We start from the raw sequence: 25,552 nt of genomic DNA, 5'->3' as shown, positions 1-25,552 counted from the left end.
TCTCAGCAGAGGCCAACTTCTCTCCTTGGGCACTAGTTCCCAACCCCTCCTACATCCCTGCTTTGCTCTGGTGATTCCTCATCTCTTACATCACCAGATTTTTATTTTCTATTGGATCGTTCCCATCAGCATACCATGCACAGCTATTTCTGCCTTCCTAACCACTTCCGCCTCTCCATGCTCTTCGAAAGAGTTTCTGATGCCCCTGGCTCCAAATCCTCTCCTGTCATTCTCTCTTGCAGCTCTTCTAGTCTGGCCACTGATAACCTCCGCCTTGCTTCAACTATGGCTTCTCCTCAGTTCTGCTCTTACTTGACCGCATCAGCACAACTGGTCCCTCCCTTCTCCCGGAAGCATTTTCTTTACCTGGCTTCCAGGACAGCACCGTCTCCTGCTGTTCCTCCATCCTCACTGCCTGCTCTTCTCAGTCTCTTTTTCTGCTTCCTCCTCATCTGACCAACTTGTATATATTAGAGCAGCATCCCAAGGCTCAGAACTTGACCCTCACTCTCCACTCCCTCCTTCAGTGATCCAGTCCTACTCCTCGAACCGTCATCTGTCTCCATGCTGGCAACTCCCGTGTTGTGTGTCCAGTCTCTCCTCTGAACCGCAGACACATATCCAGCCGCCTGCCTGGCATGTCCGCAACCCAGCTCCCGGTCCCCCCGCCGTCCCGCACTTTCCATCCAGCACGTCCTGTCTTTTTCAACCAGTGGCAGCACCTCTAGTTGCTCAGTCCACAAGCCTTAGTCATCCTGGACTCCTCTCTTTCACGCTCCCCGTTCAATCTATCAGCAAATCTGGTTGGCTCCACCTTCAAAATACTTCCAGAATCTGACCATTTCTGACCACCTCACTGCTCTCAGCCCAGTCCAGGCTACTGCTGTCTCTTGCCTGGGTTGCCACAGAGTCCTCCCAAATGACCTCTCTGCTTGCCCTCGCCCCCACTTATGCTCAGTGCCAGGGTCAAAGTGACCCCTTTAAAACATGAGTCACTTCATGTCACTCCTTTGCTCAGGTACCCCCCATGCCCTTCACTCTCCCCTGTCCAGCCACACCGGCCCATTAGCTTTTCCTCTGCTCCAGGCAAGCTTGCACCACTGCTACTACCGCCCTCAGGCTTTTGCTCTGCCTGCAGTGTCCTTCCCCCACGGCTGTATGGTTTGCTGACTCTTCAAGTCTTTACTCAGATGTCATCCTCTCAGTGAGGCCTTCCGCAATCACCCTCTTTACAATCCTAATCTCACCCCGACCCCTGCACTGCTTCTCCCCCCTAGAATCCCACGAGGGAGGGATTTTTTTGTCTCGTTCACTGATATACCACCAGCATTAGTCTAGCACAAAGCAGTCGCTCACCAAATACTTGTCGAATGAACAAGCCTACTTTTCTTGAATGGGAGTGAAGAATTTCTAGGGTGTGATGCAGTCTGGAGCCAAAACAAATGATCTTTTAAAATCAGAGCAACATTGCAGATAAGTCCAAGCAGCTGCTGGTCACATCCAGCTTTTGTTCGTACTTTCCGCTCTTACCCAGGCCTGAAGAATACAGATGCCCGTGACCATGAGCTCTGCATCTGAGTCTCCGACTCACTGCGTTGGCTCACGACCCTGAACAGGTGTTGATCTCCCTGGTTCAAGTTCTAGGTGAAACAGGGAGTCATTGCTGTGTGTCAGGCACTCTGCATCCTTTCCTTACTTAGTCTTGGGAGCTATTGCCTTTCTTGGAAACTAGATCAGAGAATCGTAAGATGTTAAAGATGATCGTCAGTGGCCCTATCTGCACGGGCGCCCCGTGATGCAGTGGTTCCATCCTCTAAACTGAATCTTTCCTCTCTGAGACCTTTGTGAGGCTTGTACATTTATATACAAGAAAAGCTTCACAAAGGTAGAAGTAGGAGGACCCATTGGATATGCGTTTTACAACTCTTTTAGCAAAAGGAGCAAGTGGTACAAAATAAACACTCTCCCAGGGAATCTGGGCTATTCTGCAATCTTGGCCCTGGGTTTGAGGAAGTGGTCTCTTACAGCAGCAGTCCCCAACCTATTTGTCACAAGGGACCGGCTTCATGGAAGACAATTTTTCCATGGACTGGGGGCGGGGGTGGGGGATGGTTTCGGGATGATTCAAGCACATTACATTTATTGTGCACTTTATTTCTGTTATTATTACATTGTAATATATAATGAAATAATTATACAGCTCAGCATAATGCAGAATCAGTGGGAGCCCTGAGCTTGTTTTCCTGCAACTAGATGGTCCCATCTGGAGGTCATAGGAGACAGTGACACCCGAAGTGCGTTGCTTATGTCCAATCTGCTCTGTAAGATGCAGCTTAATTGTCACTTGCCACTCACTGATAGGGTTTTGATATGAGTCTGCCAGCAACTGATTTATTATGGTCTCTGTGCAGTCACACCTCTCTGCTAATGATAATCTGTATTTGCAGCCGCTCCCCAGTGCTACCGTCACCGCCTCAGCTCCACCTCAGATCATCAGGCCTTAGATTCTCATAAGGAGCCCACAACCTAGATCCCTCGCATCTGCAGTTCACAATAGGGCTCCCGTTCCTATGAGAATCTAATGCCATCCCTGATCTGACAGGAGGCGGAGCTCAGGTGGTAATGCAAGTGATGGGGAGCGGCTGTAAATACAAATGAAGCTTTGCTCACTCACCTGCTGCTCACCTCCTGCTGTGTGACCCCGTCCCCCCAGAGGGTTGGGGACCCCTGTCTTACAGGACAGGGCTGCATGCCATCTCAGGGCTGAGCCTCCTGCCTTGACCATTTATAAGCTCAGTGCACCCCTGCCAGCTCCCCGGCAGGCTTCTGCGTGTTGCATAATGCGGGGGGAGGGGGGCCTCATGTTTGACTTGGAAACCCCTCTGTTCACCAGGGAGCCTCCCAGGATGACTGTCTCGCCGGGCAACCTGAATATGGTGGAAAAGCCCCGGAACTTCTCGGCGGACGACTGCTTCCACTCTCGGAGCACCGTCCTGCAGGGGCAGCCCTTTGGGGGTATCCCCACTGTGCTGTTCCTCAACGTTATCTTGTGGGTGGTGAGTTCTGGGTACTGCAGTGGGCAGACAGAGAGGTCTCACCCAGGGTGGATGGTCCAGCTTTCACAAGCGATACAAGGGGCCCCAGCTGTCCGTGGATGCCAGCCACAGTGGTGGGAACTATCTGAATGTCAGTCCTGCCCAGGGAGGCCCAGGGTGGGTGGGCCTTGGAGAAGAGGAGGCTGCGGGAACAGTGGAATCCCTGATTCTCTTCCTTGTACCCTTGTCCAAAGGTCCCCCTGGCCAGTGCCCTTGAGCCTCCCGTCTGTCCCCTTGATGATTTATTCAACGAATGCTCTGTCCATTGTTCTAAACATGCCACCAGCGCCTTCATTCAACCACTCTGAGCATCCACTCTGTGCTAGGATGCTGCTGGGCACTGGGAATCTAGAGCTGCAGAAGGCATGACCCCTACCCTGACAGAGCTGGCCACCTAGGGGGGAGCCCCTGGGGACCTCAGGGACAGTCTTCCCCATGGGAATTCAGGGGTCGGTCGAGGGGAAGGCATCCATGAGCTCTCTTGCTCCATATTGCTTTTCCTGACCTATAGGTCATCGTCTTGGTTTACTCCTTCCTCCGGAAAGCCGCGTGGGACTACGGACGCCTGGCTCTGCTGATACACAACGACAGGTGAGGAGAGGCTGGGCGTCGGGAGTGAGCTGCTTGCTTCATTGGGGGATGTGCTGCCGTGACCAGGACACGGCTCTGACCAGTGCCCAAACTGCACAGGTGTCTCATCAGCAGGTGGCATCTCATTGCCACCCCTGCCCGTGCTCTAGCCCTCCCTGCATTAAGGTGACTTGGAGAGCAGCCACCTCTGGGCACGAGGCCACTTTTTTCTATCTCAGCCTTTCTGGATCTCATGACTCCCAAGATGCATTGGCCACCTGTCTGTGCCCAGAGCTGTGTGCTCAGCAAACAAATTGAGGCGTGTCTGCTACTGGGCAGGAGGGGACCACAGCCCTCAGCCCAGGGAGCAAGGCAGGCACTTAAGAACTTTCTCCTTTTCCACCTCCCCACTACCTTTCCTGGCCGGCAGCCTGACCTCGCTGATCTATGGGGAGCAGAGCGAGAAGACGTCTCCCTCGGATATTTCCCTGGAGATGGAACACAGGGACAAGGTGGGTGCTGGGGTGGGCCTGGGCCTGGTGAGGGCGGGGGCAGGGGCCCGGGCATGTGCAGGAAGGAGCGGGCTCATCAGCGGGGCTTTGCAATCAGCCACCCAACCACTCCTAGCAGCGTGACCTTGGACAAATGCCTCCGCCTTGCCAAGCCTGTTTCCCCATCAGAAATATGGAGATATTGACCGTACCTGCCTCCTAGGGTACCAAGAAGGTGGTGGCAGTAAGTGCACGAAGGAGAAAGGGAGCAAGGAAGGCCCTCCAGAGCGATGGAGTGGAGCTAAAGTGCTCTAGAAGGCGCTCGGGGCCGGTCCGAGCTGAACTCCAGAAGAGAGGTCTGGCTTGCTGTCTCCACCTCCTCACCTCCCTCTCACTCCTCAACCCCCTCACACGTGGCTCCCACCCAGACAGCCCCAGGGTCACCAGCGGTCCCATGTGATGAAATCCAATGGGCTTTCCTGAGTTCTCGTCTCTCAGAAACACCTGAGCCTGCAGATCATCTTCCCTTCTTGAACAGAGGGGAAGCACTTCCCGCCGCTTCCGTGGCATCCCGCTCTCTGGGTCTTCCCTCTGTCGGTGCCTCCTCCACACCGGGAGTCCCCCCAGCAGATCCCAGACCCTCCCCATCTCTCTCCCAGGCGGTATCATCCACACTTATGACTTCAGCTGCCACCTCTACACAGATCCCTCCTAAATTCCTGGCTCCAGCTAAATTCCTCTGGGCTCCAGCCCCATTTATCCAATGGCCTTCAAAATACCTCCATGTGGATATTGTAAGGGCATTTTGGATTCAATTTGTCCAAAACATGCTGTGATCTCCCTCCCCCTCCACCCGTCCCTGGATCGCTGGTCTCAGACTTCCCACCATCCATTCAGGTGCACACGCCTTGCTCTTGCCCAGGCCCCTGGGCATGGCCAGTTCATTATGAAGTTGTGTTGCCTTTACCTTCCCAGTTTTGTTTCTCTCCACCTCTCCCACCATCCCCCAGTCCAGCCTCCATCAGTCTCTTGCTTGGAGGAGCGTGGTAGCTTCTAACTGATCTCTTTAGGTACACGCGTGCCCCCTACTCCATCCAGAGCGAGCTCCATGAACAGGGACACATGGCTGTGTAAGTGTAAGCTTTCAGTGGCTTCCTAATGCTCTTGGAGTCAGTTGCGGGTGCCTTGCCATGGTCTCGTGGTTTGGCCTCTTGCCCACCTGTCCAGTCTCTCTTTCTCGTCCCAACTGCCCCACCCTCCACCACGTTGGCCATCTTTTAGATCCTCAGAAGTGCCACCTCCTTCTCTCCCCAGGCCTTTCACCTGTTCTCCCCTCTCCCCCTTCCCCACTGGTTCCTCTCTGGCTAACACACCCAACCTTTGTTCAGATTTCAGCTCAAGTACCACTTCCCTGGGGATCCCTGCCCGCCCCCAAATCTGGGTCCAGATCTGTTGTTATACCCTCATGGAAAATGCATTCCTTTTCTTTTTAAGTTTTTTAAATAACGTATATTAGTTTTATTTTTTAAAAACATTTATTTATTTATTGGCTGCATCGGGTCTTAGTTGCGGCACGCGGGATCTTTTGTTGCGGCGCGCGGGCTTCTCTCTAGTTGTGGCATGCAGGCTCAGCTGCCCCACGGCATGTGGGATCTTAGTTCCCTGACCAGGGATCAAACCGGCATCCTCTGCATTGCAAGATGGATTCTCAACCACTGGACCACCAGTGAAGTCCCTGCATTCCTTTTCTTCAGCGCTCTTAACCCAGTCTGTGATGATTCCTCATCTACACAGTTAATCTAGTGTGCCCACTTCCCCCAGTGAGAGCTATACTGGTCTTACTCGCCACTGTCCCAGCACCCGGTCCAGCCTGTCGTGTAATTAGTATCTGATATGTATTTGGTGGAAGCAAATTCTCATCCATTTTCATCCCTCCAAGAGACCTGGTCCCTTTACTTGCCAAGACCTGCCCCCGACAAGAACGGGAGCCTCGGACAGGTTCACGTCCTGGAGGTTTCCTCTGTCGAATAAGGACAGTAACACCTACCTTGCAAGGCAATTCTCAGATTTATCTTTAGAAACATCACTTCAGCTTTGTGCAGTTTTTTTCTGTACAATGACATTTTGTTTTAAAAATATCTAGAAGATAAATCATGATGGCAGCAGTGGGGTAGTCAAACAGAAGAGGGTAGAAATTAGACACGGAGGAAGGGTGCGGTGAGGTAGCTCCTGCAGGGCCCCAGGCAGATGGCGAGGCCTCAACCAGGCTGAGTGGAGTGGGTGAAGTGAACAGGTCTCCTTATAGCACCCTGAGCAAGTCAGGGCAGATGTGGCGGGAGTAGGGAGGATGGAGCCACCGAGGTGGGTGCAGTGAAGTGACCGCTGTCACTCAGTCTTGTCAGCTGAGCTGGCTCCTGGGAGCCTGTGGCCATTTCCTCGGGGTGGGGAGAAGAGGGGAGATGTGTCTGATTCTCAGGCCCGCTGTTCAGCTGCTACGTTTTCTGAATGGTTTATGTCTTTCAGAGGTACAATATATATGCAGGGGAGTGTGTGTGTGTGTGTGTGTGTGTGTGTGTGTGTGTGTGTGTGTGTGTGTGAGAGAGAGAGAGAGAGAGAAAGAGAGAATATGGGTCCATACCTGGTCACTCACACATCTGTGTCCATGTGCCTTTCATGGGTACATAGGCCACACTTCTACTCACTACCTCTGCCCTCCCACTGATACTCCTCCACTCTGCATATCCACTAGGGCCCGTCAGCAAACCTGCTTGCTCCCTTAATGAATTGCATGTTGGCCCAGAGGTGGGAGGTGAGGAAAGACTCTCCATGTAGGGAAGGGGTGGCCAGACTCTCAGCCCAAGTCTTGTCTAGCAGTTCACCCCCTCCCTGGGACTTTCCCAGTCACCACTGCCACCATCATGCCATTTCCCGTCATCACGCTGCCTCATACCCGGGATTTTATCCCTACCTTAGTTCCCTAGGATATAGCTGGGGAGATGATCCCCCCACAAGTGGCCATTCCTGATGGGCGTTCCCACTGTCAACCCACGCAGCACAGGGAGGAGGCCTAGAAGGTGGGCCTTACACCTAAGGGAGCAAGGAACTTCCTTCTGTTTCATGTTTGCCTGCCCCTCATTTCTTCCTTTTGGGAAATACGCCTTCCCCAATCCATGCGGTTCTGGGGGACTGTCAACCAAGTGGGCCTGCCTGGGTCGCTGATGTGCTCGTGACCCAGTCAAGAGCAGCAACCTTTTCCAAGGTTTTGCCAAACCCTCTGGGATCCCAGAAGGAAGCATGCACCAGGGTAACTTAATCAGCTGCCACATCTGGCAGCTTTTAGAGCTGTGGCCCTCTGCCTACCCTATGCATACAGTTCCCGAGCTGACTGCCTCTCTAGCCCCTCCCATTCCCCGGCTAAGGCCACCTTTTCCCACCACCCGGAAACTCCAGACAGCAAGACCCTGAGAGAAATATATAATCGACAGGACCCTCAGATGCAGAAGAAGAAACCCAGCTCAAGTTAGCATTATAACAAAAGGGTGATGTGTGGCCTGAGTGCGGGGAAATCTAAGGGAAGCAGCTGCTTCAGGTACAGCTAGATCCAGGAAGTCCAGCATTGCCACCAGGATCCCCTCTGTGGTCCTCTCTCCTCTGAGCAGGCTTTTTATCTCAGACAAGCTCCTGCATGTGGCATCAAAGACTCACCAAGCCACTCCACTCCAGGATGCCTGGTGTTGACCGAGATGCAAGAACTCAGAGGAAGACCCTTCTCCCAACACCCATATCAATCCCCTTGAGAGCATTTTGCTTGGCCCCTCTTGGGTCATGTTCCCGTTGGTCAACTGACCACTGGTGGCAGACACCTTCTTGACGGACAGTCCACCGGGCCACATGCATAGGGGAGGGGCATTTCCCAGAAGGAAGCAACGAGGCACAGACAGAAAGCAATTGACGTCCACCCCAAAGTCCCTTCTCTCCCTCCAGTCTGAGGCCCACCCTCTAAGCCACCACTTGCTGTACCAGGATGCCCGACTTCTGAAAAGACATCTCCCTCAGCACCGATTCCAGTCCAGACCTTGCCGGGGGAGGGAGCCCCGGACACTGCCTCACTGCCTCAGATGCCCCAGCGCTGGGTTTTCTCACACTTTCTCTCCTTTTTCCCCAGGGCTTCTATTCCTGGTTTTTCAACACCATCACCATGAAGTAAGTGCCTGAGCTTCCTGAGCCTTATCTGGGAGGGGGTGGGGACAGGGTCTCCTGGCCTGCAGGACCAGGCCTTGGGCCTAAATTCTGTGCCCCAACGTCCACTCCCCACTCCCCCTGCCCACCGCAGCCCGGCCCTGGCAGAGGACGCCTTCCGGCATTCCGTAGGTGAAATGGGAACTGGACGCTGCCCACAGCCCATTTTCCCTCTGCCACAGTTCTCAGGAAAGACCCCTCTCATATGCTTATAAAAATGCTTTTATGAAGGCCACACGAGGAAAAAGAAATCCTTCCCGGGTACTCTTTGCTTTACTTCTGTGAACATCATTCCTCATATTTGCCTAGATGGAGAAAACAAAAACCACCAGGCAGAAGGGCAGGCTTCCTCTCCCAGCCTCCGTGCCCATTACGGAGGGACAGCCCCTGGCCCACCGCACCTTCTGGATCTCTTTAGTGTGAGACCCCACTTGGCAAGGAGAGAGACCCCGAGTCACCTGTCATCTCCTGATGGCCTCATACCAGCCAGATGCCTCCGTAGAGCGGACACCTGTCAGAGCTCCATGCCTCCACCACGTGTGTGGACACACATGCACACACACGTGCATACACACTTACATGTGTGCACACAGCTCCGTCTCCACCTCAGAGTGCTGTATGTTCCTGGGCTCTCCCTAAATATCCCCCATCTGGCCTGCCCTGCCTGTCCTTTGAACCCCTCCTTCAGGGTCCGTCCTTGCCTGGTGATGCCTGCCTTAGGGTGCAGCCTCAATGCTCCCCAGAGGCCACCTGCGTCAGGGGCCTGCCTGGACCTGCACATCTGCTTCTTTGCCAAGGCCCTTAGGGCTTCTTCCTTCATGTACCTCCATGCCCACACCATTCAAGGGCCTTGCTGGGAGCATTCAGACATTGCCGCAAGATCCCATCCACCCGCATGAGCTACACCAGGGCACCTCTGTTTCCCCAGACCTGTTGAAGGGCCTGGGACCCTTTGGGGGCACAAGATACCATGACTGGGCCTTGGGAATCCAGAGCTGGGCTTGGGACCAGCAGCCTCTGGGGTTTGAGCCCCAGCTCCACTGGTGGAGGACTCCCCATGGCCTTGGCCTCTCGTCTTCGTTCCTCATTCACCAGAGTCCCGAGGAAGTGATACAGCTAGTTTGTGTGTGGGTGGGAATCTTAGCCACATGTTGGGGGAATGGAAGGGGGACTTTTATTTCTTGGCACCTTCTCTGGTTTTGCTTTGTTAATATTTAAAACATGCACAAGCTTGGATAAATACATTTTTATTAAGAGAAACCTATACCTCCAGTCTCTCATGCCCCTCTTCATGACCGCCCTTTCCTGCAGAAGCCAAAGTCCCAGCGCACAAAGCCCACTCAGTCTAGTTAGGAAAACATGGGTTAACAACACCCACCACACATAATTGATAATGGGGAGAGCATAATTGCTGTGCAAAGGGCATTTGGGAGAGCGAGAAATTAATTCCAATTTGGGGGTTCAGAAGAAGCATAGTTTTGAGTGAGGCCTTGAGGAATGGGAAGAATTTTGACTGTTGTGATGTGGAATGCCCATCAGAAATTAAGGACTGCATGAGCAAAGGTTTGGGGCAGAGATGGGCAGGGAGTGTCCAGAAATGGTAAATCTTCTGGTGTGGCTAGAAGCAAGAGTACATAGCAAGAGAGGGGATGAAAGCTTGGGCCAGAAGGATCAGCTGGGATCTTGACTACCATACCGAGAATCTTGGCTTTTGATTTAGAGGCAGCAGGGAGCCAGTGACTACTTTTGAGCAGGACACTCAGGTGGTGTCTGTTTGTAGGCAGGGGCATGAGGGGTGAATGGCAGTAGGAAGAGTCCAAAGGCAACGCGAGCAGCTAAGAAGGTTTTTCCAGTGTCCAGGTGAGAGGTGGTGCTGACCAGGGAAACAACGTGGAGGAGACACGGGGAGGGAGATGATGGGGCAACAACAGTCAATGCGTTGTTGTTTCCACCTGGCTTCCACCCGGTTAGGAAAGAGGGAGAAATCGAGGTCTGGTTTCTGGGGAGGATAATAATACCACCAGTTGGGAGATGAGGAGATATGATGAGTTGGGAAATTAATGACATAGGGCCAGGGTGAGCATGTGAGTTGACCGGCAAGCTGTTGAAAAACAGGATTAAAGCTTAGGAGAAAGGTCGGAGCTAGAGATTTAGACTTGGGATATGGGTGCACAGAGGTCGTAGTTGAAGTCATGGGAGCAGATGGGACACCCAAGGGAAAGGGCCCAAGGAAGAGAGTGGTTGGGACAAGAGGAAAAGGTGGCAACCTCTAGGGCGCGGGCTCACTGAAGCCAGGCAGGTGCGAGGTCCAGACAGGGTGTGGTCTGCAGCCTCCAGTCCTACAAGGTTGAGTAGCATGAGCGCTCAGCAGAGGATGTCGACTTTGGAGATTTGAGTCTCCACTGGGAGGGCAGTTCCAGGATGAGGAGATGTCCAAGAAGTAGAGGCAGAGAATGGAAGCCACCTTTTTCAAGAGGTGGGTGGGAGCAGGGAAGGAAGGATATTGGATGGAACTTGAAGGGAAACTGGTGAAGGAGTGGATGCTTAAGGAGTTTCTTGGGGTTTTTTTTTTAAGAGTAGCAAGTGAGCACTTGAACCTGGCTGTAGTTGAAAGGGAAGAAGTGTGGGCGTCTGTAGAGACAGATGGATGTTAATTTAAAGATGAGACAGGTAGAGCAAGTCTCCAGCAAGAGGTAGAGGAGAGAAAGCGATTAGAGCAGAGATGAGAATTAATTGTGAGTAGGAGAAAGAGTGATGCCTGGAATGTCATGGGGACAGCACTTTAAAGAGTGGTGGGAAGAGAACAGAATTGAGTAGAGGAATATGTATAGGCAGACTCAAAAACTCAGGCTTCCCTCAGAACTGTAAGATAGGCTGCTGCGTATAACCTGCGCTTCCGGTGCAGATGGAACAATGGGCCCAGTGGGGAGGTGGGAATTGTCAGCCCAGAAAGGAGATTCTTGTGTTCTTCGTCCCGTCCAGCCCTCTGTTCCCTCCACCTGGTTGGAAGCTCTCACCCTGCCTCGGGCACACTGTTTCTATCAGGTGAGCAGATCTTGGCACCCCAAGCCTGCAGGCGGACATTCCCCCGTTCTCCCTTCTCACCAGTTCTCATCCACCCCATTCTTGGGATTTAATTCTCAAGTCCAAGGCAGGAAGTATTTTAACTGCTTGAAGTTAAAAAAAGGTTGAGAGCTCTAAATAATTACCTAAATGGTGATATTGAAAGCCTTGAAGATATGCTCTTTGTAATATTGTTGAAAAATAAATCTGAATCCTGGACTGAACGCTAGAAGTTGCATACAACCTTCAAGTCTGATCAGAGGGCAAGGGTGAGTAAACTATGGCACATCCACCAAAGGTGGTGGGGTGCAGCTTGGGGCTGGGTGTGAACCAATAATCCACAGAGGCTATTGTCACCATTATTATTGGGCAGCCATAAAAATATTTAGACAAAATGTAAAACGGTCAGAAAAGACTTAAGATTAAATGCTAAGCAAAAGAGCAATCCATCAAATGTTGTTTATACTACAGTCACAAGTTAAACCAGCAATATAATAAGAAACTAAAGGAAATTGGCCAAAATGATTAATAACCATTATCTTAGGTTTGATGAGATTGTAGGTGAATGATTTTCTTCTTTTGTATTTTCCAAAGTTTCTATAATAAGCATGTATTGCTTTAAAATTTTTTAATTGAAGTATAACACATGTACAGAAAAGTGCACAAAAAATGTGTCCAGCTCAGTCATCACAAGCAAAGCCTATACAAGCACCATCCTGATAAAGAATTAGAACATTGCCAAGACCCCAGAAGCCCTCCTCCTTCTCCCTCCCAATCTCCTATCACCTCCCACCTCTCCAAAGGTAACCAGTATCCTGACTTCTAACTCTGTAGTTCAATATTGCCTATTTTTGAACTTTGTATATGAAATGATATGGTATGTATTGTTTGTGCCTGGCATCTTTCACTCAACGTTGCATTTGTGGGGTTCAGCTATGGTCATTCATTTTTATCTCTGTATGGTATTTCATTACATACATATAATGTGATATATATAGCTCACTATATATATATTTCACTACATATATATTTCAATTCTTGTGTCCATTCTACCTTTGATAGACAATTAGGTTGTTTCCAGTTTGGGGCTGTTACAAATAATGCGTCTGTGACATTCTTATACATGTCTCTTGGTGCCCATGTGCATGTATTTCTGTTGGGTATAAACCTAGGAGTGGAATTGCTAGGTCATAGGGTATACTTATAGTCAACTTCTGTAGATAATGTCCACTCTTATCCAGAGCTGTGTGCCAGAGTAAGTACCCATGAGTGTGAGAGAGCTCCCGGCATCCCACACCCTTGCCAGCACTTTCTCACCAACACTTTCCTCACCGACTTTCCAACTTTGGCCAGTCTGGCAGGGTGGAGTGATACCTCATTGTGGCTTTAAGTACCCCTTTTTAATTTAAGGAACAACTTTTTGAAAAATAGGATGAATCCTGTTATCACTAATGGTTTATTCAGTGCCTATGCTATAGCAAGCACTCAAAATGTTTGAAGAAGCAATAAAAGAGGAAATAAATGCCTGATTTAAGAGGGCTTCTGGATTCCCAGGAGTGTATCTGTAGCCTCTATCTTTGATACGCCTGTGAAATTCAGTGAAATACATTTCAGGCATGACAAGTTTTGAGAAGGGTGATATTTCTAAAGATAAAAACTCGGGGGTGGGGTGGTCATCTTCTCTCCCTTTCCTCTATCTACCTCCGACTTCAGTTGTAGCCACGCTGGCTCCTGAGCAATGTCCTTGTCTCTGTGTCTCTTCCAGGAACGAAGATCTGATTAGCAAGTGTGGAGACGATGCCCGTATCTACATCATGTTCCAGTATCATCTCATCGTCTTTGTGCTTATCCTCTGCATCCCCTCCTTGGGCATCATTTTGCCCATCAACTACACTGGAAATGTTCTGGGTAGGCAGAGCTCAGCAGGTCCCGGGCCCGGCCCACTAGACCTAAGAGGCAGCCCAGTAGGCAGGACAGAGCTTGGGTCTTGAGCGTCTAGGAATCTAAATTTTAATTGCACTTCTCAAAATTAGTTATGTGACCTTAGGCAACCCACGCTTCAGTTCTCTCACATGGAAACCAGAGATGATACCTCTTTTGGTATAAATTTGGCCCAGGGCCTGGCACACAGAAGGCAGATAGTAGTAATTCAGTCTAAAACTGAATGTTTATTACCCCACACTGCACCTGTCCAGGTGTTCCTGGAGGCCTTGTTATGACATGTGACCCACTGCAAAGATCTCTGGACCTGATCTCTCTCTGTACCCACTCTGATGGACACAGCATGCAGAATTTCTCATAGGGCTATCCACACTCCTTATAACAGGGTAAATTTTCACACAATAATGTGGTGGGTGAGGGCTTGGGCTTCAAAGACAGAAAAATCATGGTTCCCCAACTTTTACCCACGTCTGCTTCCCAAAAAATTATTTCATCTTATACAGTGTCCTCAGGCCTCAGTTTCCTCAACTGTCATAGGGATTGAGAGACAATGCGTGTCAAGTGGTTGGCACAGTGCCTGATAGTGGGCACTTTGTGAATTACAGCCAGGGTTTCACTAGGAAATGCAAACATAGAGCTGTGTGAGGGCCATACAACTAGGTGGTACAGGATAGCACCTTAAATGCCCAGGTGGCAGCCAGGTGTACCCTGATTGCTCAGGTTTCCACCTATTTCTCCTCGGCCAGAGGTAGACCTCAGTTACTTCAAGGTAACACCCATTTCTCATGCTACCAAATACCACCACCAGAGTAAATAACTACTGAGCTCTGCCTTCCCAGATTCTCATCCTAAGAGCTAGTGTGTTGGCAATGATAGTATGATAGTATGGCAATGATAGTATGATTTCATAAAACTTGGAGATGTCTAAACCAGCACACTAATACACTCAGCCAGAAGGATTTACTCTGTTAGAATGAGGCAGCAATGCATTTTCAGAAGTTCTGGGTTTTGTGATTGTTGCCAGTGGTAACAGTGTTGCTAATTTCATCATTCCGCTCATGGTGGGGCTGCTGGGTCCCTCCCACAAGCATTCACCGATGTCTGCCCTGAGTCAGTCATGCTCTGGGGTTGCCGCACCAATGCTCAGTCTCACTTCACAGCCGAGGAGCCCCAGTCAGCAGTCCCAGGGAGGAGAGGAGGCCTCTGCTGGGGTTGTTTGGAAGCTGGGGACAAGCTCTGGGGAACTAGAAGGAAGACCAGGACGTAGGCAAGCATCTCTAGACCCTGGGCACTCACTCAGGAACCCTGAAGTCTGGCACCCAACCAGTCAAGGTGCCAGGCTTGAGGTCAGCAACTTTCTTCTCTTTCAGACTGGAATAGTCACTTTGGTCGGACCACCATTGTCAATGTCTCCACAGAGTAGGTACCTGATCCTCTTACCTCCCATTCTACTGGCTTGGGGCGGGGGTGGGTGTTAGCGTGGAGAGATGGTCCAATGCGTGGGTCCAAAACATGAGCACCACTCTGCTGATAAGAAAGGCCTGGTTTCCTTGGGAACCCAGGTTCCAAGTGGGATGCCAGAAGTTGCATCCTCTCGGTGGGGAAGTATTCTTGGTGCCTCAGTGTCCCCATCTCTGTAATGGATGGAACTACCTAAACCGGTCACTCCTGAAGATTTGGAAAGATGGTCCTATTTGCTTAGTATGTCCAGCTCCCAACAGGATTACTGTAGTAAGCAGAGGTTTAAGGTATTGCTTCCCTGCCCACAAAATAGTTCAGGTCAACCCTCATATAACCGAGTGAAGCCCAGACCTGATTGCCACAGCAGCGAGACTAAGGAACCACAGGAGCTGGGTTCATGCCCCGGCTTTGCCATTAGCTGGCCCTGGGTCTGGGGCAGTGCACCCTCCCCCTCTGAGCTTCATCCCTAGTCCATGGTGGGGGAAGAGCTGTTGGACATGACCTCTAAGCCCCCTCCAGCCCTCATGGTCCAGGAACCTGTGGATTTTAACATCAGCCAACCCATTTGGTGGCCAGATCAATCTGTACTGAGCCAGATGTGGCCTTGCTGGTCCAGGCTGAGATATCAGCCCCGCCTAGGTCTCATGGCCAGGCTTGACCGACGTCCTGACAAAGCTGAAGCAGCATTTCCGGCAGGTGTGAGTGGGGTTTGCACACTCCTGCCCCACCTCCCCTTGCCCCACCCCTGATCCTCTGCCCCTGCACCCCTGCAAACTTCATCAAATTCCAAATCCATCAAAGTCCAAACTCAGCAGAATGGTTGGGCACCCTCTTGCCTCCACCTTCAACCAACTCTTTCCTCGGTACTGGCAACACCAAAGCAGAGCTTACCAGCCTCTCCCAGGCCGGCCACTGTTATAAGTGTGGCACCTACAACTTCCCAACAAGAAGTGAATTTTAATAGGGCAGCAAAGAGCCTTCAACGTTTGTAAATCCATACTGGCAGAGAGCTGGAATGTCCCTTAGGGACCATGTCACCTTGCCCCCTCTGAGAACACTGAGGAGAGAAACATGTAACTAGATGGGGAAGGTTAGGTGAAATGCCAGCACAGAGACAGTGATGAGGAGATATTTTGAAGCAAGGCAGCCTTTCTCTCCTCCAACTGCACCAAATAAGGCAGGCCCTATTTCTGAGCAGTCATCCTGGCTGGATGCCTTGGGACAGCATCATGTGAGCACAGAGCCCAAGGGCCAGCACTCGTCCTACCCCAGGGAGGCGGGCCGAATCTGCAGGCCCACCTTCCTCCAGGCCTGCGTGTGACCCCGGAGTCCCTTACCACAGAGGCTGGGTGGCCCCTCCTGTTGTCCTCACGGTCGGCGGGGGCGGCCTGAGCCACAGCCGCTGGCAGCACGACACGGCGTGAAGAGTGTAAGTGCTTCTGCAGCTCTGGGCTCACCTCCCGGCACTGCCACAGCTAGGAGTGACCTCGAGCAGTCACTCTAGCCTTTGTTTCCCTACGAGTAAAATGAAGACATTCACAGTACCACCTTCACAAGGTACAAGAGTCTAGTGAGAAAATGTACACAAAGCATCTAGTCCCACCCTGGGCCTGGCGTATAGTAAACACTCAATGTTAGCCTCTATTAGTTGGAGTTACCCTTCTCCATTCCCTTCCAAGGTGCCTGAGTGTCTGGAGGCACCAGAGGGTGGCCCTGGGGAGACCTATGGGGTGGAAGTCGGGGTCTCACGCCTCCTGTGTCTTGTTCTTGGCAGGAGTAAGTTCCTGTGGCTGCACAGCTTCTTCGCTTTCTTATACTTTGTCACCAACTTCCTCTTCATGACTCATCACTGCTTAGGGTTTGTGCCCAAGAAGAGCTACAAGGTGAGTAAGTGAAAAGAGCTACTAGAACAACACCCTCTCGGCTAGAGGCTCTCCCCAGCTGGACACCATCCCACGCCCATACTTCATAGGCATCCCAGCTTGGTGCGTTCTGCACACCTGGGGGAGGGGGCAGTCTCACCTGAGTAGGGCAAGCCTCCTCTGCTTATCCCTGGGAATCGTCACCTGGCACATCTGTCCGGGCTGTTAAACCACTAATACACTTCCAAACCAGTTGGTAAATAGCTGCTCCCAGGTGCCTCCTCCCCCTGCACCCCTGCTGCCCTGGACCCTCTCCAAGGACCCCTGGACCTCCCCACCATCAGAAAACTAAAGGCTTAACTAAGCCCTGAACCTGCGGAGGGCCTCCATCCTCAGCGGCCAGTGCCCCCCGCTGACCCTCTAGGTAGATATTTTGACTACTTTGCCCCCTCTTGCTGTGCCCAAGCTCCTTGCCCTTCTACCATCTCCCTGAGGTCAGAGACCCCATGTCCTGCCCCGGTGTTGTCCCCACTGTCTTGGTTTGTGTTTCCCCCATCCTGCCTCCCAAGCAGACCCTGAGACAGGGATTTGAGTAACATTCACTTATTTGGGAGGTGATCCCAGGAAGGACCACTAGGTGGGTAGGGTCTTCTGCAAGGGAAGATGGCAGATAAAAGCGAGATCAGCTCCTTCAAGCTGTCCATCCTAAAGGACGGATTCACTTTACCCCACCCCAGAATGCAAATGCACATACCCCTGAAGGGTAATCCCGAATGTTTCAGCCTGCCAGTCATGGAGGCTTGGGCACCCCTGACCAGTCTGGACTCGGCCACTTCAGCTTTCCTTCTTGCCACCAGAAGCTTCTGCCCAGACTCCCCTCTCTTGCAGCACAGTTTACCAGACTGTCGCCTTGAGGCGATGGCTCAGGAAGACATTTCCCATCACAGAATAAAATGTGGACTTTGAGGGGCTTCCACATTCCCTCCCCAGAGTCTAGCTCACCTCCTAACTCCCCTGCACAGTCTGATGAGAGGGACGACCCGGCGAGGTGGGACGTCACATCGAGCAGCGGAGTTGCAGGGAGACCGTAAATCAGCAAGAGAGCATGAGCAGCCCTTGCAGGGCATGGAGCTGTGGTCCTTCCCCAGGCCCTGTCTGCAGCCTCTGGCTCTTCCTCCCTCGATCACAGCCATCTATGGCAAGGGGTCCACGGGGGGCACAGAGATTAACAGAGGTGTAGCTTCCCTGGCTGCAGCTTCCCACGGCCTGCTGACCTCAGGGACACAGGCTGGGGAAGCTGACACTTGGCTTACCCAGCAAGGAGGCGGCCTGATGGGAGTAGAAGACCTACTCCAGGTGGTTCTGGGCCACCTGAAGACCCAGACTCCAGGAGTCCTGTGTGAGCACAGGCTTCTTTCTCTATTGACCTTCCCCACTTAGGTCACAAGGACACTAATGATCACCTATGTCCCCACGGACATCCAAGACCCAGAAATCATCATTAAGCATTTTCAGTAAGTGGGTCGGGTGGGCTGAGGCATGGATTGCCTCCTCCTGGTAACCCTGCCTGGGTCCTCATGTGGGTAGTGATGCACCGGATGGTGGAGTGGGGCTGTGGCTCACCCTAGATTCAGCTCAGGATCAACCTTTCAGAATGGGGGAGGCCCTGGTTGGGGCCAGAGCAGGGTTTCTGAAGTCAGGGAATTTCTGCATGGCATGGGTGTGATGGGGGATGCTAGTTTTCCTTTCCCTTGTACCTCCAACTGTGGAGCGCAGGGAGCTGCCAGACCGCAGTTATCTAGAGCAGGTCATCTTGAGGCAACTTTTGTGACCCGAGTTCCTAGCCACAGGAGCTAATTATCTCTCCATGAGCAGAAATTTCCAGCTCTGCTCCCTGGCCCTGTTCTGTGTCATCTGGGAAAGATGTGGCAACTCTCAGATTAACAGGGATCAACCCTGACGTCCAGCCTTAGGAGCAAGGGGTGGATTCTACCATCCAAGCACCGGGAACCATGGGTAGCTGAGGCCCCTAGCCCTGTAGGCTGTAGCTCTGGGTAGGGGGTGGGGGGGGGAGGGGGGAGGTCCCCAGCCCTGCAGAATGGCTCAACCTCCATGTTTGTGGCTTCAGTGAGGCCTATCCAGGGTGCGTAGTGACCAGAGTCCACTTCTGCTACGACGTCAGGACCCTGATTGACTTGGACGATCAGAGGTGAGGCTGTAGCGGGACCTGTCTGAATCTGGGGTGGGGAGAGAAGGAGAGGCTGTGGCTCTGCTGGCACCCTGACCACAAGATCCTTCTCCTGTTTCCCATTGGCTGACAGGCGCCATGCAATGCGGGGCCGGCTCTATTACACTGCCAAGGCCAAGAAGAAGGGGAAGGTGATGATCAAGATCCACCCCTGCTCCCGGCTGTGCTTCTGCAAGTGCTGGGTCTGCTTCAAAGAGGTAACTGGCAAGGGCATCGGGGGACACAGCAGAGGGGCTAGGGCACCGGGTCTCCAGGCTTTGTCCAGGGCTCTGGGCAGTGCCCCTTGCCCGCACCCTGGGGCCACAGGCCTCATTCAGGTCTGCTCTGTGCTGCGGCACCTGGCTCCTGCTTTCCTTTCCACCCGTCCTATCTCCCTATTGAGAGGAGTCTTTCTTGGGGCCCCCTCCAGAGTGATCCAGGGAGGCTTGTTCTTGCCCCCTCCTGGGCTTGGATGGGAGGACCAGCGAGGACACCGCAGGCTGCTATAGGCTCCCAGGCCTCAGGCTTTCACTGAGCTAGGACAGGAATATTTGAAAGCAGTGGATTCAGTCTTATCGCCCAACCACCGTGGCTAGAAGGAGGTCTTGGCAGGACTGAACTCCAGCGAGTCCAGAAAAAGAATCATCCCCTTTCCTGAAAATGCTACAAACACATTCTGTCACTCCTCTGGGGGCTACTCCGAGTCCAAAGGCACCCCCTTACCCCCAGCGACGCCTCGCTTTCCCTAGATCTAAGAGCAGGGAGCTAATTTCAGAGTCATAGCCTCTTCCTCTTCTAGAGCTGGGATCTTGGAGCCCACCTGGGGTCCTGAGCTTTTTGCCAGGCTTCAAAGGGAGCCAGGGATGGAACCAAGACCTCGGGCCTGCCGCCTGAGTGGAGAGAGGGCTCACATCCAAGCGTGAGGCCTGGAACGCTGGCTGCTCCAGCTCTGAGGGCCACATCTCACCCCAGGTAGACGCAGAGCAATATTATAGTGAGCTGGAGGAGCAGCTGACTGATGAGTTCAACGCTGAGCTCAACCGCGTTCGGCTGAAGCGTCTGGACCTGATCTTTGTCACCTTCCAGGACTCCAGGATGACAAAGCAGTGAGTGCCAGGGCCAGCTGCTTGCTGTGCCCAGCCCAGCCCTGACAGTGGGCCTCTGCTTCTCTGAAACCATCCTCTTTCACCCTCATTCCAGCCAAGGGGAGGAGGAGAGAGAGCCTCCCTCCAGTTTGCCATATTCTGCCCTCCCCTCGACCCCCCCATGCTCCTCATGGGCATGGCAGCCGCCATCTTGTTTTCTAGAGCATGGCCACATCCATCTTCCCCCAGCTGCCAGGCTCAGCTTGTCTCCAGAGATGCCCAGGCCCTGGGCTCCTCACTCCAATATGTTCTTGCTTCAGCACAGAAGTGGTCAGAGTAGCTGTTGACCTCTTGGTTCCTCTTCCAGGCCTTGACAAGAATGGTACCCATTTCTCCCTCATTGCACATCACCCCTCCCCTCACCACAAGTGACAGAGGGTAGAGAAGCCCTGCTTGCCATTTCTCCTCTCCTGCTGCAAGCCTCCCCTAATTCATAGCCCTACCGCCTCCTCTCTCCTCCGCACCAGCCTCTGGCAGCCCCACCTTGATAGGGAGTGGATGAGGGCCACTCTGGAATGTTCTGGAAGGAATCTTAGGACTGGGTCAAATAGATGGGAGCCTCAGAATCAGTCTTTTGAGGATTATGGGGCCCTCCTCTCCCCAAGGGAGCCTGAACACTCACAACATTTGTCCTCACCCACCCCAACCCTACCAAGGAACAGTGGCACAGGCTAGAGTTTAGTCGCAAAAAATTGTGTACAAAATTGTGCAAGTCACTTACACCCTCAAATTTCTTATCTATCAAATTTGATTACTTATATCTTCCCTGTCCTCCTCCCAGAGGGTTAAGAAGGGATATGTGTTCTAGTTAGTGTATGTGTTATATAAAACAGTACATCTACATAAGACAATAACTTTCTGAGAACACTCTCCGTAGAGAGGATCTAAGGTTTAATTACAGCAGATGTTTGAATTAGAAAACCAAAGATGGGGCTCCAGTGCCAGCACCCGCCCCTCTTTGGTTGTGTCTTCAGTAATCTGTGCAATTAAGACGATGTTAATCACCAATTAGCACAGCGTCATGCACTGTGTAGAACTCAATAGTCGGTAGCTATGGATACTAAGATGGGGCTGAAATGAGTACCTCTCCTGTCAACCTCACAGAAAGAGCGGGTCTTTGTGCTGTCACTACTGTTAAGGGGAAAAGACATGAACTGAGAACCGTGTGGCCCCCTTTTTTCCTGGGCAGTCCCTCCCTCTAATGCCCCTTTCCTTCAGTGACTAGGCCTTGGGGACTGCCCACTTACAAGGTCGAGAGAGACATATCCAAGTCTCCAAGAATTCCCAGGAAGTGGATGAGCCTCTACCTGTGGGATGGCCACAGCGGCCCCGGGCCCCTGGCATGAGCCCCCCTCCACCCCAGACCATCGTCCTCACCCCCGGGCCTCTGTCTGTTCCCGCATCTCCGCAGCATCCTGGAGGATTACAAGTTCATCCAGTGCGGTGTGTCGGCCCAACAGTCCTCGGTGACCACCATCGTCAAATCCGACCACTGGAGGGTTGTCCTTGCCCCACACCCCAAAGACATTATTTGGTAAGCCCTCTCTGTCCCTCTCCTCTCCTTTGAGCTCCTCTGGGACTGAAGAAGGCCGTAGGACGGCGAAGGGAATCAGGGCCTGTCCTCCTGCTTCACTGCCCGCACACGGCCCCCGCTGGGCTGTTTCTCTCGTGGGCGTCACAGCCTCCGCCCACCCCCAAACCCACCCCACCACAAGCGTGGAAGGCACCCAACCTCTGGGGAAAGAGTTTTTTCCTGCAGAAAGAATTCGGATCGTTTCTTTGGCTCACCTATGGGATATATTCAGAGCCTTTACAAGTGGTGTGACTGAGGGGAAGGCCCAGGGCTGTCTCATGCAGGTATGGGTGGGCGCACGGGGTTGAATTAGACCAGGGCAGCCCGGTCCACAGCTGGCATGCAGGAAACAGCACGGGCTGTGTCTGAGGGCTGAGACCCGGGGTCCTAAGTGCGTCTCCCTCCTCCGTCCTGCCCAGGAAACACCTGTCTGTCCGCCGCTTCCATTGGTGGGCCCGCTTCATCGCAATCAACACCTTCCTCTTCTTCCTCTTCTTCTTCCTCACCACGCCTGCCATCATCATCAACACCATCGACATGTACAACGTCACCCGCCCCATCGAGAAGCTGAAGGTGCCTCCTCTGCTCAGGCCAGGCGCGGGGGCCCCAGGGAGATGAAGGAGGAACTCAGGCGAGGAGGGGGTGGGAGGCCCACTGGGACGTCACTCCGATGCCCACATACTTGTGGCAGTGGCAGCGGTGTAAATGGTGGCACAGCGCTTCCCGTGCTCTAAAGGGCATGAATGTGGGTCGTTGCCCATCTTAGGGACCGGGGCTGAAGAGTGGGGGAGCCCCAGGCAAGTTCTGGGGTGAGTTTGGGGGGATGGGCTTGGAGGGCTCCTTTACATTGGGCCAAGCTAGCGGTACAAAAGGGGCAGCAGAAGGTGTGGCAAGCGTGACAGCTCTGTTCTCCCCACATTCTCTAGAGCTGGGCTCCCTGCTCTGAAGACAGGGTTGAGGGCGGGGCAGGCAGAGGTTAGTTCCAAGGCACCCCTTCTAGAGGAGAAGGCCCTCCAGCTGTGTCTCCACTTCCCGCACTTCCAGACACACCCACACCTGGCTGGGGGTGCGCAGCAGCTCACAGGAGTCGTCCCTGGAGGGAAGGGCTGCTTCATGTGGACAGAGGTGTTCCGAGGAACTGGACTGGCTCGTTTCCAAGTTCTATAGCCTCAAGGCTGTTGTAGTGATCCTAGAAGGCCCCTCCTTTCCTGTTATCCCCGTGCCTGTTCCAGCAAAACACACGCACCCACGTGCGCACGCACGCACGCACGCATGTGCATGCAGTCAAGCCAGGCACTCCTGCTGCTGCTGCTTACCTTTGCCCTCCTTTGTCAACTTCACAATAGGCCCCAGGCAAAGGGACCACAGCTCTCCCTGGGAATTCTTGCTCCATACCCTCCCCCTCTTCGTCACTTCTCACACAACATCACAACAAAAGCAGTGTCTCCTCCCTGAGGTCTGAGGCATGAGTGACAGCAGCTGGCTGTGGCCTTAGGGCCAAGTCACTAGGGGCCGCCTAGGGCACCCCTCCGGTGACCTCAGCGTCGAAGGCCTGCACTCCTTGGGGATGTCACTTGACCTTGGGGTGTCAGCCTCCGGCCGCCCCAGCCGGGCAGAACCCTGACCAGGAAGGCGGGTCAGAAAGGCCAGGCGCACTGTGCAGCCTCGGGGACACCAGGCCTGCTCTGTGACTGAGCTGGAGGAGAGGCCGGGGATGTGGGAGAAGGCAAGGGAAGCCTGCAAGGAGAATGGGGCTTGTTTCGTTGACATCTCTCTGCCCTCGTCTGCTCCACCCCTACAGAGCCCCATCGTGACCCAGTTCTTCCCCTCCCTGTTGCTCTGGGCCTTTACGGTGATAATGCCCCTGATCGTCTACCTCTCCGCCTTCCTTGAAGCCCACTGGACCAGGTGAGCTGGGGGCCTCCCCTCCTAGCCCTGCTCTTGGAACCTGCTTCTTCCTCTGCTCCCCCAAACTCCACCAGCTTAGTACTCTGGCTTCCTGTCTGGCCTAAGGAATGGAATAGATATGGGGTGGCTTTGATGCCTGAAACCATCCCAAAACACTAACGGATATTTTTTTCTTTGGAAAGAGGGGACCGATTTGCCTCTGGGCCTCTGGCCTCAGGGATGCTGAGATAGGGCCACCATACCAGGCATGTGGGGTCAAAACCCAGCCCTCCTCGGGCTGCTCCCTCAGCCTCCAGCCATGCGCCTCCAGCCACGCACCGAGGGTCTGGAGCTGCGGGCAGAGATAGGCAGTGCCAGGAATTCCAGGCAGAGGATGAGAGTGAGAGAGCAGGACTTGTTTGGAAAATGTCAGAAGAGCTGCTATGGCCATAGCAGAGGAGCTCCTGCACTCAGTCTGACTGTAGACCCATGTAGCCTACACAGTGCCCACATCTTAAACAATTAAGAGCTATTTCCTACTTATTAGCACTAATAGTTCTATGGTAGGAGCTAATTAGTTAGAAAGGATTTACCGTATGCTGGGGCAGGTGGACCTGCTTTGGCCTGAAGGCTGCGTGGGTCTCAAAAGTTATTTCCAGCACCAAAAGTTTCTATCATCCTATCAGGCAGTAAGCCAGGAGGTTTATCTTAACAGAAATCCTTACTGGTCTTTCCTCTGGCCAAGAACAGGGCTCATGTTGCTTATTGAAACTCTGCAAGAATTCTGAGTATCATTAGTAATGTCCCTTGAACAGAGATGTCAAGTATATGGTATGTGTGTACCTTCCCTTCCTTTTCTTATGCCCAAGGCAGACATCACTAGTTGATCATGTTATTCTTTCCTGCTGCTCCCAGCCACAGCACAGCTCACAGTGCTCCGTGGAGATGGCACTGGTATGCACTATGAAACCATTTTCTAGGCCAGGTAGCCGTCTCTCTCTCTCTTCATTCTGTAGTAAGGCGATTGGTTCTTATCATGTCTCTCTTTGTTTCCTTCTAGATCAACTCAGAATCTGATCATAGTGCACAAGTGCTACATCTTTCTGGTGTTTATGGTAGTCATTCTGCCCTCTATGGGACTGACCAGGTACCTCACCTCCAATTATCTCTCCTCTGTCAGCCAGGCTCACCCTAGAGTTGGAACTTCCTCTTTCAGATACTGTAGGCCCACCTCTGGTTGCTGCAAATCCATTCCTCAAATGACACTCCGGTGCCTGTCATGAGCCTAGCATGAGTCAGGTATCATGCGAACTCTAGGCTGTCAGCCATGAACTCTGCCCTCAAAGAGCTTATCATCCAGCTGGGGAAACAAGCCTTACCTATCAGCTAACTGACAGCCCAAGGTGGGAAGAATGTGCAGTAGAAATTCAGAAGAGGGAGAGAACATTGTGGGAGCAATGGCTGGCGAAGGTTTGCTAGAGGGGAGGCCTTGAGCTGAAAGGCCGAAGGGTTAGGGCCCAGCATTAAGAAGAGAGGCAGTGTGGATTGGCCAGCTAGAATATTAAGATGCAAGAGTCTTTGGGGATTGGGCAAGGGAGGTTGAAAGGAAGGAAGCCAGCCCAAGAGGAACTGAACCCCAGGCCTTAGGTCATAGATTCATTAACTGAAGGGTCTGCTTTATTCTTGTTCTTTTCTTGTGCTTTATTCTTTATTCTTCATTCTAGTTTGGACGTCTTTTTACGCTGGCTCTTTGACATCTACTATCTGGAACAGGCATCCATCAGGTTCCAGTGAGTACTAGAGTGCATGTTTCAGGTGTACTCCCAATGTGCATTGGGGCTTCACATCAGGTGGATATGTGTATCCTTTATTTGCTCATACAGGTAGAGATGAATGCATGTTAACACTCTCATTAGGCAGCCTCTAAACATTTCCTGTGCCATGGACCCCTTTGGGGGTAAAGCCCAGGGACTCCTTCTCTGAATGAAGTTTTTGAAA

The 25,552-nt window shown here is 52.5% G+C and overlaps 1 protein-coding gene across 6 annotated transcripts in view; it reads left to right on the top strand.

Annotated features, from left to right (window-relative positions):
• TMEM63C (transmembrane protein 63C) overlaps positions 1–25,552 on the top strand; it is a 71,182-nt gene that overhangs the window by 32,670 nt on the left and 12,960 nt on the right. For 3 of the 6 annotated variants that reach the window (XM_082451264.1, XM_082451262.1, XM_082451263.1), the window contains 16 exons: positions 2,894–3,056; positions 3,607–3,686; positions 4,096–4,177; positions 8,322–8,359; positions 13,224–13,366; positions 14,770–14,818; positions 16,635–16,743; positions 18,163–18,236; positions 18,851–18,931; positions 19,044–19,167; positions 19,922–20,055; positions 21,506–21,628; positions 22,087–22,240; positions 23,469–23,575; positions 24,615–24,701; positions 25,279–25,344. In XM_082451264.1, coding sequence (XP_082307390.1) covers positions 2,907–3,056; positions 3,607–3,686; positions 4,096–4,177; positions 8,322–8,359; positions 13,224–13,366; positions 14,770–14,818; positions 16,635–16,743; positions 18,163–18,236; positions 18,851–18,931; positions 19,044–19,167; positions 19,922–20,055; positions 21,506–21,628; positions 22,087–22,240; positions 23,469–23,575; positions 24,615–24,701; positions 25,279–25,344 — 1,601 coding nt within the window. In that variant the 5' untranslated portion in view covers positions 2,894–2,906. Of the gene's footprint in view, positions 1–2,893; positions 3,057–3,606; positions 3,687–4,095; positions 4,178–8,321; positions 8,360–13,223; positions 13,367–14,769; positions 14,823–16,634; positions 16,744–18,162; positions 18,237–18,850; positions 18,932–19,043; positions 19,168–19,921; positions 20,056–21,505; positions 21,629–22,086; positions 22,241–23,468; positions 23,576–24,614; positions 24,702–25,278; positions 25,345–25,552 lie in introns of those variants that run through there. The other 3 variants (XM_082451265.1, XM_082451266.1, XM_082451267.1) reach the window with 3 other exon arrangements.

This window comes from Balaenoptera physalus, assembly GCF_965194825.1.
Source record: "Balaenoptera physalus genome assembly, chromosome: 2".
Classification (NCBI taxonomy): domain Eukaryota; kingdom Metazoa; phylum Chordata; class Mammalia; order Artiodactyla; family Balaenopteridae; genus Balaenoptera; species Balaenoptera physalus.
The sequence above is the reverse complement of the archived record's forward strand: the minus strand, read 5'-3'. Positions and strand labels throughout refer to the sequence as shown.